Source organism: Paramormyrops kingsleyae, chromosome 5 (genome assembly GCF_048594095.1).
Source record: "Paramormyrops kingsleyae isolate MSU_618 chromosome 5, PKINGS_0.4, whole genome shotgun sequence".
In the NCBI taxonomy this organism is placed as follows: Eukaryota; Metazoa; Chordata; class Actinopteri; order Osteoglossiformes; family Mormyridae; genus Paramormyrops; species Paramormyrops kingsleyae.
The window spans coordinates 17,837,151-17,851,402 of NC_132801.1; the positions used below are offsets into that span (position 1 = coordinate 17,837,151).

Genomic DNA, 14,252 nt, shown 5'->3' on the forward strand with positions numbered 1-14,252 from the left:
CAAACATCTGTTTCAACTCCAACATTCCCTTCAAGACAGCTGGCTTATGGCAGTGGGCTTCTTTGTCATTTCGTCATTAGAGTCCATTGAGGCTGAAATTGTGTTGCAATTTACCTCTACATTGTCTGCATCCTTTGTTTTATTGCTGGCCAGTTAAGCTTGGAATGATAGATTATAAACCTTTCATTAAGCTTTCACAATATTCATTGATTCTTTGAAAAAGCTAGATCAAAAGCCTGTTGTTCTGTGATCAAAAATCTTATCAGTCTTATTTATCATCCAAATATCTATAGTATTCCAGATAGTACAGGTCACAGTGCAGGGGTAAACCTATGATAGGATGCCAGTCCACTGCAGAACATGTAACTATGGACAAAATTTAGACACTACACATGTTTTAGGACTGAGGAAGCCAGAGGACCTGGACAAAAATATACAGTACATGTCACAGGAAAAACATGCAAGGTCCATGCACGAACAGAGGTGGGATTCAAACCCCATCCCATAGACAAGGAACAGAGGTGGGATTTGAACCCACACACACAGAAGTGCGATTTGAACCCAAAATCATACACACGGAGCAGAGGTGAGATTTGAACCCCTACTCACTCTGTCTGAGACACACACACACATGTAGGGTATACATATCCTTATGGGGACCACTCATTCATTTCAATGGGAAAAATGCTAACGCTAACTATGACAACCTTAACCCCTACCCTGCCCTAACCATAACCATAATTAACCTAACAAAATACAAGAGTTTTTGCATTTTTAATTTTTTCATAGCAGTCACCGACTTTTATAAAATAGAGTTTTCCCTTATGGGGACCAGGAAACCGGTCCCCATAAGGGAAAAAAAACAGATATTTATCACGTTATGGGGACATTATGTAGGACAGGTAAACCCGCTCACACACACAGACAGAATGTAGTGTATGTGGGTTGGGGTTCAAATCCCACATACATGTACATAGCAGCATGAGTCAAAGACATTTTAATACATAACACAGCTGCTTCAAATGCGTATCACATATCTTGGTACTTGCTGCAGATTCCTCAGTCAATTCCTTACTTGAGTTTACACTTAATTATTATTTTATAATATTAAATTTTGCCTTCATTATTATGATTACACACACATATATAGAAACAAAAAAGGAAACACAGGTAGGAAGTGTAACTGTGGCTGATGCCTTTTGTACGACTTCCCCAAATACAGAGAAAGCCTCCGGGTTGCACTATATACCTTTGTTGTTTATTGCAACCTGCTCTGTTAAATTGTTTTTCTCACAAACAGCTGACCTGTGCTGCTGCTCTTAGATCATTCTCTGATTTTTGTTTAAACCCCATGCAAATACTTAATGTTTACTACTGTAGTTGCTGAAATCTGAAAAAAAAGGGGAAAAAAAACATGACGTAAGCCTGATTTGGTATGGTGACCAGCATTAGTTTACATGATCTTTGTTTAAAAGCATGTTTTACTTAGATAAACATCAGCTGTATTTAGATCAGCCCTCTACCCCAGATCAATTGAGTGTTTCTGCCTTTTCTGTGTGTTTTGACTGCATGAGATTTATGCCTTTCCACTAAACCACCTACAAAGGTGTCTCAGAGAACAACCCATGTGCAGCTGCTCGTTTTTTAGTCAGACTAATGAGGCACCCTACCTGTATTAATTTAGTGTGAGAAATTTAATGTGAGCTGCAATGCGTAGCATTGCTTTAGCCGTTTGTTCTGTTGGTACAGACGCCGCAGGGAACAGTTTTCCAAATGACCTATGGTGACAAACACCAAGACGGCTTTTAGTCAGGTGCCTTCAAGGCCGTAACGTAGCCTGAGTCCAAAATCAACAGGTGGAGGAAATAACAGCCGTGTTGGTTGCATGCTCTGGACAGCATTCGCCAGGGCTGCAAAGGACTGCGGCTCTCGTGATTAGAACCAGGGTTTGCACATGCCAGGTCACTTGCCCAGATATAAAACCAATCTCTCCACCCACTGTCCCCAAAGTAACCCTAAAGCTGACTTGTGTGTGTATATCACTGCCTATCAGTGTTCAGCTTATCAGAGTCTGCTCTCTACTGAAGTGTTCATGTCAGTTTCCTTCTGATGCATCCCAGCACTTCCAGGCCAAGTGTTTGTACTTAGTGTCAGTAACAAACAATTTGTTACTTTATGTTAAAAATATACGTATAATACGGTTGAAGGTCACACGGCTGTAGTAGCTATATCTTGGTATTTGGTATCTTACAACAGGTGGTCTACGTTAAAAAGAGAAGTGCCTGTTTAACTCTAAATACTGGACTGTATGTCATATACCATGTTCTGGATTTGGTTTCTTTCTCATGAGCATGTTCGTGGCTGACTCATTGCAATCATGCGTTTGGTCTTCCTCTGCAGTGAACCATGGGAAGTTCCTCAAAGAAGAGGATTCGTATGCATTTGAAGAGGACAGCAGCAGTGACAGTCTCTCCCCCGAGCAACCTCACAGCAACGAGTCTCAGGGCTCTGTGTGCTCCTCATCAGAAACCAAGAGCAGTGACTCCTCTTCTCCAGCCCTCGCCGGCACCCGACAGGTGAGGAAGAACAAAAGAAACCGCACCAAAAATCGATTTCGCGTGAAGGAAGTGTGCAGTTATGGAGACGACTTGAATAAACTATACCATTTCAGCTCTGGAATCATGAGTGTGTATTCTGATTCAGCTGGTTCTGTGCAAACTACATTTGGTTCCTTTGACTTTCATTAGACGTCCTCCCATTGGATTATTATTATAAGATGCCATGAAGTCAACTCAATGCCACCTTAGATGGCATCTCTCTTCTGTCTGGATCTTCTTGCTTCCTAATGGCCCCATAGTATTAAACAAATGCCTAATGCTGAAATTAATGTATTTTAATAAAAATATAAATTAACAACACACACACACACATATATAACAACTGCTTAATTGTGCAAGTAGAATAAAAGTTTTGTTCAGCAGCTATTTCTTGTACAGTTTCTGCTGGGTTTTAGCCTAATTATAAGGAAAATGGCTGTTAAAAAAAACAGCATCTCAGCTGAAAAATATATTACTGGTTACACATATAACCGTGCTTAAATGAAGATTCATATCGCTGATAGACAGCTATCACTATGATGCATAGCGTTTATTTGCTAAAGTGGGTTCAAAGCCTTTTTTAATCTATGTCACCTTATTACCAAGTGCATTAGTGACTGACTACATGATTACTTGCTAGCTGAACATTATGACTAAACATTGGTCTACTCTTGTGCTATCATATTTTACTATGTTCATCCTAGTAAATAAGCCTCTTGTTCATATAATAGTTTGAGGCTTGACAAGGACAGTATTACTTAGAGGTGTTGGGGTACCATGCTGGGTAGATGCCATGGGTTTAAATGCATTTTGCAATAATGACACATGAAATCCATCCATCCGCCCATGAGTCTAACAGCTCCTTGTACAGTACAGAGGCTATGGGGCCTGCAGCCTATGTCAGGCAGAGGGCCGAGGGCCACAACGGGACACCTAAAATGAGGTGTCATAAAATCTGACATTTTAATGATTTTTATCATTTAATAAGAACCTCTCATGGTACATTTGAAGATTAATGAAGATTATCAACTTAGCCTAAGGCTTATCTGTTGTTTAGTGGTAATTGAGCCTCACTTTAAAGTACATTTCTATTAACAGTGTTTCAAACAGCCCTATTATTTTTTTTCATATAAATAGTTTAATTCTGGTTTTAATCAGTAGTAGTTTAATAACGAAGAAACAAAGATTCCAGAACTATGCTTGACAACCGTTCTTAGCTTTACATTTGTTTATGTCAAATAGCACATTAGTAACTACCACATCAATTATGTGGTTCAATGACCATTTTAATGTTTAAAGAAATATACTTCAGATTATTAGTCAGATAAATTGACCATGGAATAGTTAATCAACCATTATTGCTATTGAAATAGCATGAAGAAATGCGGTAGCATAATCCTATGGTTTTGTAAAGAGGGCAGTGGCATGGCGGAGCAACGTCCTGTTTTAAATTGACCATTAGCTCAGACGTGACAGATCCTTGGCTCGCAGTGAATCTTGCATACCAGCATCTTTGTTACAGAGTGTTCTTGGTATGGGGGCTCTTTGATTTTCCACCAGGGCTCTGAGCATTCCAAAGCATTGTCTGTGCAGTGAGTGCCGTGGTTATTATTGGCTTCACATGCAGGGATGAAGCAGGAGTGAGGAAGCGAGTACACGTGTCTCCTGTATCGGCTATCAGTGGCAACTGGGAAATTTCACTGTGAACACTCAGTGTTCACAGTAAAGGCTGAAATACTGTTTTTTGAGTCTTTCATTTCCTTTCACATCTGGTCTCAATTAAAACAACCAAGTCAGATTTCTGTCAGAGGTCTTTATCAACCGCTTTGATGTTTATGTCCAGTTGAAGAATTCTACCTAGTTCTACGTATACTTGTTTTTCATGTGTCCTGGAGTAGAAATAAATATCTCGGCATCACCCAACAATAACATTAATAATAACGTTAATTTCTAAAAAATTGTTATTTTGCTTTTGTATTTTCTCCAGGGATCTCAAAACCTTGACCACAATGGTTCCCCTACTAGTCATGTAAGCCAAGAGGAAAGTCTGTCTATGATGAATAATAGTCAGCTCACCCAACCAATAGCTGTTCCAGCAATTGTCAAGGTGAGTGATATTAGTACTGTTGCGGAGAAAATTACTCCAATTGATAAATGATTTCAAGGCAATATAAAAAAAAATTAAATTACAAATGATATTTTTTGTGGTTTCAGTCGAAAACATCTGACAAAAACCGCCACAAAAAGCCAAAAGACACCAAGCCCAAGGTGAAGAAGCTGAAGTACCACCAGTACATTCCACCAGACCAGAAAGCGGAGAAATCCCCTCCCCCGATGGACTCGGCTTACGCCCGGCTGCTACAGCAGCAGCAGCTCTTCCTGCAGTTGCAGATCCTCAGCCAGCAGAAGCACCAGCAGCACTCCCATCAGCGCCAGCAGAACTTCAGCTTTCAGCCTCTCCACTCATCACTCAAGTGAGTCACAGAGAAGAGCATCAACAATTCACAGTGACCATATGCAAAGCAGAGCACTTTATAACTGGCCATAAAGGTCACACTGGAAGAGTGTATAACATGCCCTAAATCCACAGAACCAGCACAGTGTAGTGTTGATCAATAACAATAACACAACCAAATAAAACTAGGTTTTTTAAGTAAACCTCCAAGTGAATAGCACACAGACTACATATGACTTTTCATCAAAAAACACTGACATTATTTACCTTATGTTCTTGAGGTAATAAACCAAAAAAGTAACTGTATGACACACCGGTTAGCCTTCACATAAACATAAACATTACCTTCCAAAATCCTGAAATAATTTGTTTATCAAGTAAATAGTTGTTTGGCATCTATTAAAGGTTTACTATTTACTGGAACAAAAATTATTGTTGTATTATGATTAATGAGGCACAATTCTGGTAATAAAATCATTGTATTAATTCATTCTTTTCTAAATAGGGTAAAAACCTTTTGATTGAATTGTATGCCCAAGGACAGTGTTTTACGTTGCAGCAACTTTAATTTTTAACATTAGTCAATATGCTAACATTTTAGTTCTTGGAATCATTTCTTTTTAATCCTTGGCATTCAAAATTATATTCTGATTCTGTCTGAAACAAATCTTAACCTCTTTCACCTCTTTTGACTGGTAAAATTAAATATAAACTCCATTGCAAATTAAGCAATACATCTGCATGTGTGCTTCATTTTATTATTATTATTATTATTTATTATTAAGTTTGATGCTATATACTAAGTGTGATGTATCATTGCATTGTAACTGGATGGAAAAATATGTTTCCACAAATATTGTATAAAAATAAATGGCAATACTAAACAACAATAATATTTCTATGAAATAGTAGCGCAAATGGCTTTGATGAAAGAAATGACATAGTCGTCTATTATATAAATATAATAATATATAAAAATGTTATGGCATATCAGGAAACCTCGAAAGAGGCTGACAGGCCTCAGACTCCACTGTTAATGATAAGCAGTAAACTTGTACATTCTGTCCTTTCTGAAAAGCATTATGGGTATTTGTTTTTGTTTTTGTTCCAGACAATCTAATGAACAGCTTCCAAGAAATTCAAACGTTTCTACAAGCACCGTGACAAGTACTTCTGCTTCTCCTGTGAAAACCACGTATTCTGCACAGATAAATGTTTCTGCAATAAAACCTGGACCTTTACCCTCAAACCTGGATGACTTAAAAGTATGCAGTGTCCACTAATACCTGAAGTTTGAACATCAGTTCTTGTGTCATTCTCAACTGTCAAGAGTAGAATGCCTGGTACTGCTTATATCCACTTTAGGTGCCAGTGCAATTATTATTATTTTTTAACATACAATGCATTGAATGTATCCAAACAGGACATACAAAGATAATCACTCTCTATTGCTACATACTGCTGCTTGCTTCACAATAGAAGTTGAAGGGCCCATAAAAAGTTGGAAGTTGTGTCATTAAATGTTACTTTCATGACAAAACTTTTCAGTGTGTCAATGTGTCAAACCTGTAAGTTGAAGTTATACCTGGAAAACTGGTACAATATATATGCGGCTAATGAAATATATATGTGGCAATGTGAAAACACATTTACAATAACTGAGTCCTGCCCTGTGCTGTCTTTGACAGGTGTCTGAGCTGAGACAGCAGCTGAGGATACGTGGCCTCCCTGTGTCTGGCACAAAAACAGCTCTAATAGAAAGGCTAAGGCCCTTTAAGGACCCCAGTTCCAGCTCACCGTCCAGCTCCAGTGACATCACCACCGTCACCTTTCCAGTAACACCCACTGGCTCACTGTCGTCTTACCATTCGCCGAGCTCTTCTAGTGCCCTGTCCAATGGGGGTTTCTATCAGCTGTGCAGCAACAGCACAACCCCACCCATCTCGCCAGCCTCCTCCGACCTCTCCGTTAGCGGATCGCTTCCAGACAGCTTCAGCGATGTCACCATGTCCTCCCCGCAGTTCAGTTTACACGCCTCCCCCAGGGCCGACGACGGCTTGGCAGCGGCTCTGAGTGGTGGCCGCCTGCATCCAGAGCCCGAGGGTCTTGACGCGGAGAAGGACAAAATGCTGGTGGAGAAGCAGAAGGTGATCGAGGAGCTGACCTGGAAGCTGCACCAGGAACAGCGGCAAGTGGAGGAACTGAAGATGCAGCTGCATAAGCGGAAGCGCAGCCACTGCCAGCAGGCACTGCCGCAGCAGCAGGCCCACCTTCACCCTCTGCCCCCGCAGCAGCAGACCATCTTCGGCGTGTCAATCAAACAGGAACACGTGGCCTCCAGTTGCCCACTGTCCTCGAAGCAACTCAAAGGCCCTCCGAGGAGCTGCATGGAGAGCCTGGCTCCTTGTGCTTCGACGGTCCTCTCAAACTTGGGTGGCCCTCGCTGTTTGGATGCCTCGGCGGCAGGGAGTCCTGCAGGCCTGTCTGCTTTCCTGAGCCCCCAGTGCTCGCCTCAGCACTCCCCCATAGCAAAAACAGCCAGCAGTCCTCAACACAGCAGCCTGTCCTCTTCCCCAAACAGCCCCTACTTGCTGTCTGTGTCCTCTACCAGAGGGGCAGGAGATGGTCAAAGTCATTCTCCACAGCAGAGTGGTAACAGGCCTCGAACCATTCAGGTATGGCGAAGCAGAACGGAATACCAAAGGAAAAGATCCAGATTCTTCACAAATTAATGAAGCAATCTGAACATACATATAAGAAAAGACTTGGCATTTAAGTATAGAGCCAATAATCCATATTTAATATGAATTTGTCTGATCACAGTGTAATAATGAGTGATGTAATGACTGTCTCTAATTTTATTTATCTAGTGAATCATTTGCTGTTAACTTCCTTTTCTTCATTCAAACTACATCTGACACCCACACTGGGAGGTTCAGTACTATAAAGCAGAACCTGAGTATTTGTTCACACGTCTCTTTTTAGATCCCCCAGAAGAATTCTGGCCCAACTGTGAGCTGCTCCTTTGCCCCAGACCAAAGGGGCTTAACACCAGCGTTTTCTAACTCGGCCAACAGCGGTTTTAACAGGGATCAACACAAGCCAAAGGGTGCAAGTATACAGCACAAGGTATGGGTAACAGCCATTGGAAGAATTAAACAAAGGCATTAATTTAACACTATGACTTCTCATATTTATTTATGCTGGAGAATATGGTGAGACAAGGCTAGGTAACTGGCACCGTGTCACTTCACTGTTTCCCGCTTCTCTCTGAGTTGTTCGCCTCTTCTCTCAGCCTGGCTGTTACGGGGCACAAAGTTAAAAATAAAGCTGACCCCTGTTGCTCTTGAAACTACTTCACCTCTGTAGCCCCACACCTAAAAAAAAAAAACCTAAATCCAGATCCACGCTAATGAGCAGTCCACCACTCATGTCCTCGCTGTTTTGTCATGCGGCTGTTTCCTGTATCAGGGAACCCCTGAAGGCAGATAATTTGAACACCTCGGAAAACCTCTGGAAGAACAGCCTCTGTCAACATCTGAAAGCGAAAATGTTATGGCTGTGATAAGGAACATGAGCAGAAGAAGCTTGATCAGATCATTTATAGCATAAAATCCGTTTTGGTCCCATTTTAACGACAAATTTAACTTATCTTTTCATGTAGATGGCAATATTACACCCCAGGCACGTGGGTCAAAAGTGTCCCATCTCCTCTGCTGCCTTCTGCAGCTCAGATTCTGCTGCATCAGAGATTAAACAGCCCCCCTGCTATGAAGATGCAGTAAAGCAGGTAAACTAAATTCAAGAAAAACTAGAACAACATTATTTTTTCTTCCGCTATATCCAGTGGCTATCTGGTAATCTGGCTATTTATAAAATATTTATAAAAAAAAAACCAGACAAACAAAAACGGAACCTTTACCTCTTTTTTGCCTTTAGCATTGCTGCCTTTTTGACCTGCACTTCATTATGCTACTTTTCCCCTCATCCATGTATGCTGTCCACTCAGCAAAGCCTCTGTGTTTTTCTTAAATAAGACCCCCGATTATGCCAAAGACTGCAACTGAAAGAACACGACTATTCCATTAAGAACATATATTACCTTCTACTTCACTTTGTGACAAGGTGTAATTTTGGTTACATTTTCTTTAAATTTAGAAATAATCTGTTCTAAATTTAAAACAAAATAAATCAGCGTTGATCAGAGACTAAAATCTTAAACTGGCTAATTAAAAAATAACAGCAGCCACATGAACAACAGCAATAATAATGAAGTTTGTAAGATTCTTGTATGCATTTTAACTTTGAGATGTGAAAACAGGTTAATGTATTATACATAGTATTGTAAGTTGTATATATAATTGTGTATATATTTATACATATATTAATTCATATGTATGTATGTATTCATATATGTTTATATAGTGGTTGGTGCCAATGGAGAAATTTTGCTGATAGGTTGTTACAATTTCAGCAGCTGACCAGAAGCCAGCAAATGGATGAACTTCTTGATGTTCTTATTGAAAGTGGAGGTGAGCATCATTTCTACTGAGATACAGAATTGAAGTGTGAAATGCTTCTGAGCAAGATGAATTCCAAATGTTGCACACACAAGATATTAGGAACCACTTTGTTACCACATCTGTATGAAGAAAAATCCCACAGTAGGTCTGTAATTACATACATCGTAAATGAACAACAGTTGCACTTCCTGAAAAAATAATACACAGATGTAGCTGACTGACACTGCAGCGGTTTCCCATGATATAATGTAATCTTTTCACAACATTTGTATCCTATGGCCTATAAAAGATCTTGAGCGTTTGCCTGAAACTCTTTGATACTGTGAATTTTTAATCAGCTTAGATTTTTCTCCATCATGGATGTTAAATCAAAATTTGTGGTGTGACACCCTCCCTCATTTTTTTCCAAGAAATGCCAGCTAACGCCAAAGAAGAGAGGCCCTGTGTAACAAAAGTTGTGCCTCACATTACAGTTTCAGGAGGCTCCGGCATTTCCGTCCCAAAATTCCCCAGGCACTATGAACACCTCCCCCCCGGCCAGGTCCCTTTTGAACACGCTGCCAGCAATGGGGACAGTCACCTGGAGGCTTTGTTGAACAGTCCCATGGGAAGAGCGAGTGAAGCAGCACTTCTTAAGATGAGCACAGGAGAACGGCAGCTGGAGGATGGAGGCGAGAGCTTCACAGGTACCCATCAGGAGAAGATGCTCGGTAACCGGGACATGATGGAGATGCCACTGTCCCCAATGGATGCCAGGATCTCACCTGCAGCAGAGGCCCAGGGCCTTAGCATGCCCTTCACAGAGTCCCCGTGGGAAACGATGGAGTGGCTAGATCTCACCCCGCCAAGCTCGGCGACTGGCTTCAGCACCATCCCCCAAGCTGCTCCCAATATTTTCAACGCAGAATTCCTTGACGTCACAGACATCCACTTGAATTCAACCATGGACCTTCACTTAGAGCAATGGTGAACAGGAAAGAACCTTAGATTTAAAGTAGCCTCACACCAAGCAACAGCCTGAAATTTATGAAGCTCGCCTTAATTTTTAATGCTGTATATAATGAAGTAGGTTCTTTCTGGACATGATGCGCACAATACCAGAAGCAGTTTGTATGTACATTTATTTTTAAACCATTTCAGCAGAAGTAATGTCATAAAAAGAAATAGCAAGGTCACCAACACAAACTTAGGTTAGGTTAGAGCAGGGCATGAATCAGAATTACACCAATCACCAATGAGAAAAACAGAAATGTGTGTTATATTGCTGGAGCAAAATTTTAAAACTGATTTGAAGTTTCTATTGGGGTTTACATATTGGCAAAAAGATAAGTAAAAAAAAAATCTAAAACTATGTGTTAAACATAAATCACGTGTAAATAGCATATTACTGTTGTTTTAAAGAATGGAAATCAATAACGTAAATGTGATTAGCTGAGGTATGTATTTCAGTTGAAGGTGTGGGAGGAACTGCAGTCCCACAGTGTATTAAAAAGTAACATATTTTATATTGTACATAGATGAATGCCCACATTGCACATTGATTAGAATAGTACAAGATGACACACTTTGCTTATTTGTAGTAATAATGAGCTGGGAAAGAATTTGAATTTCCATTCCATGCTAGTATTTTAGTAGCTTAATTTGCTTTGTTTTATTTATTCATTGCACTGCAGTTATGTCGACTAAAGTGTATAGACAACACTTTTTTAATGCACAGAGCTTTTTGTAATCACTGTTCCAAAAATGTCAGTACTTTAACAAGCTTAAACATTTAGGGATGGGAAATGAACTGAGGAAAATCTTTTGACCATTTTATTTTTAAAACACCCTTACATTTTTCATGTGAAAAAATGTCATAATGTCAAAATGCAATGTATAGTAGCAACTAATGTATAGGGAGGTCTTTTCACTATATTCATATAATTCATACTGGTGGAAGTATCTGTGTAAACCATCCCAACGTGTTTTACTTGCTGTATTATTCATGCTTCTTTACCAGCAAAAATTTTTACATTTTCATATAATGCACCTATTGTTTCCATGCAACTAATTTAGAATCCTAATTGTCATGAACTTGTTAGTCATTTTTCCATATAAATAATTGCCCACTTTTATTTTAGACTTCTCAGACATAGATTTTGACTTCTCAGACATATTTATTACTTTGTAAGGTTTTATTTTGATATTTATATGTGACATTCCAAACATATACAACGGACATCAGGTAATTTAAAACCTAAAAAGCTTAATTTAATCATAACTTGTTTATTTAAATGGTTCACTTGACAAACACTGTTTAGATGGACTTGCAAAATGAAATATATTTATTGATTGTAATTTTATGAGACTAATGTTTCAAATGTTTTAAAAGTATTCCCATAGATGCATGCAATTGACTGGAAATTTCAATATGACCAATAATAGATTTCCTGTAACAAAATAAGTTTTATTTTAAAATGAATTGACATCAGCTAGTAGCATTATAGAAACCGTGCAAGACCTAAATAAGTAGCATTTGTATCCATAGCCTGTCTAAACAAACAAACAAACAAATAAATAAATCAGCTTGACTCTACTCAGAAATTGTAGCTGTAACGAAACAGTATCAGATCCAAGTGCAGAGTTAGCAGATTTAATGAATTATCAGGCCTAACAGGCACAAACCAAAACCCAACAATCATAGGTAAAAACACAGGTCAGAAAAAACCTGGAACAAGAAGTCTAGATCCTAATGCAGAGTCAAAAACTGACACAGCCACATAGAAGAGCAAAGAGCAAGCTTAGTCCCTCTCAAAGGCTTCATTTCGGAGAGGCCATTATATTACATCTAGCCTAATGTGTTTGGAATTCAGATGTGATGGGGTGTGGTCTAACTGGGCATGGCTGCAGAGACTTTGCACTAGAATTGGCTAATAATTAGGGCAGCAATGCTACTTAAATACATTTTAAAAATCTATGACATCTAATATCTGGTGTCAAATCTGTAAAAATGGAACACCACAAGTTTCAGTTATGATAATAATGTGCTATTAAGGGCAACTCATCAGCAGAACCCTATTCTTGTTAGAGTTCAAGCAAATACAAGTGATTAGTGTTGGTGTTTCAATTAATCTTTCTTTACTGATTTATAAACTTGAGTCTCTATGTTACCCCTTATAGCAGAAGAGGTATTTATACCTCTTTGTAAACTGTTTTTCACAAAGTGTTTCATAAGAACTTCTACTTATAAACAATACATTAAGCTGCAATACTCTTTGAGTAAATTTGTGTTTTGGGGGAAAATGTGAAGCTGACTTTTATATAAATATGAAATGCTGTGAACATATTTTTATAAAAGAATTGGGAAATTGTCATTATGCAAACTTTTATTATGCTGGGTTTTTTTTCCAGAATGTAAACAAGGGACTGTTTTATACAATGTGTTGACACCACTTAACAAAATGTGTTGAATTTGTGGGGAAAACACTTTTCATCAATAGTGAACTGCGTTATTAATTTAAAATGTAAATAACAGTATGTGACACACTTTACAGCTCTCCTCCAAAAACTCCATAGAGCACAAAAAATATGAAGTCATGACCTTAATGAAATCATGACCTTAATGAAATCATTACCTTAACGAAATCATTATCTTAATGAGTTCCTGGATAAGCTTCTGTGAGACCAAGAAGTTTCATGGACATGATCATAGTTGATTGACAGGCGACCAAACCAACATTTTTGAAACTACAAAGAATGTCTGAATCCACATAATTGTTTATTATTGCATTTAAATCGATTTTTTTTTTTTTTGCTAAATCATGATCTTTCCCAAATATTCACATGGATGCTTCCCCTAACTGGTATTTTAATGACTGAAGGCTTTAAAAAATATTTTGACTACTTCTGTTGTGTTGGGTGAATGAGTATGAAATAAAATGCCTCATGAAAACAGAAATTAATCTTGCTACACATGGGTTTGCTATAAATCCAGTATCACAAGAACTTATTTTGGACTTTTTGTGTACAGACATAGTGTCCATTTTGGTAAAACAACTTGCAAAACGGGAAGCAGGAAAAAGGACAGAAATCGGATTAGATAAGGGCCTGCTGAATGTGCCTTAGTGTATATTGATGTGAAGAGGATGAAATGATTTGAATGATGACCACAGACAATCACCATGGAGACCATCTGACAAAAAGCTTGTTGTGATGCTTGGCCACTGAACTGCTTTAAATGTCAATATCTTGTCTACATCACTGTATTACTGTACAAAACAAAAGCAATAAATGTAAATGCAGCCAATATTCTTCTACGACCAATCTGTGCCTGCTTCCATTCCATTTCAGTAACGCATGTGAGATAACACAATATGGCCTCTTAATCATAAACAGATATCTTGTTTAGAACCTAATGAAACGATTGAATATATTGGTTGTATTAATGTTCACAACCCAGAACAGGGCAACCATCTACACACCAGCATCATAATCAGAATTTATCATAATTTAGGTAGAAGCTGTTGGTAGAGTGCAAACTTATTTTAAGTCTGTGGGCTGTATTATTAATACAAAGGTAGCTTCTCCAGTCTCACTCATGGCATTCTGTGCTATGTGTATTACTATGCTCTTGACTCTTTCTTGATCAAATCCTTTTTTCTTGTTTTAATGCAGCTGCTCAGTTTGAGCAAAAAGCCT

The 14,252-nt window shown here is 38.8% G+C and overlaps 1 protein-coding gene across 14 annotated transcripts in view; it reads left to right on the forward strand.

The window, feature by feature from the left end:
* The window catches only part of myocd (myocardin), a 111,231-nt gene extending 97,371 nt beyond the window's left edge, over nt 1–13,860 (forward strand). For 9 of the 14 annotated variants that reach the window (XM_072712273.1, XM_072712268.1, XM_072712275.1 and 6 more), the window contains 9 exons: nt 2,401–2,576; nt 4,585–4,704; nt 4,812–5,071; nt 6,164–6,317; nt 6,741–7,727; nt 8,038–8,181; nt 8,717–8,842; nt 9,527–9,584; nt 9,986–13,860. In XM_072712273.1, coding sequence (XP_072568374.1) covers nt 2,401–2,576; nt 4,585–4,704; nt 4,812–5,071; nt 6,164–6,317; nt 6,741–7,727; nt 8,038–8,181; nt 8,717–8,842; nt 9,527–9,584; nt 9,986–10,545 — 2,585 coding nt within the window. In that variant the 3' untranslated portion in view covers nt 10,546–13,860. The other 5 variants (XM_072712271.1, XM_072712270.1, XM_072712272.1 and 2 more) reach the window with 5 other exon arrangements.
* Nucleotides 13,861–14,252: the final 392 nt, after the last annotated feature.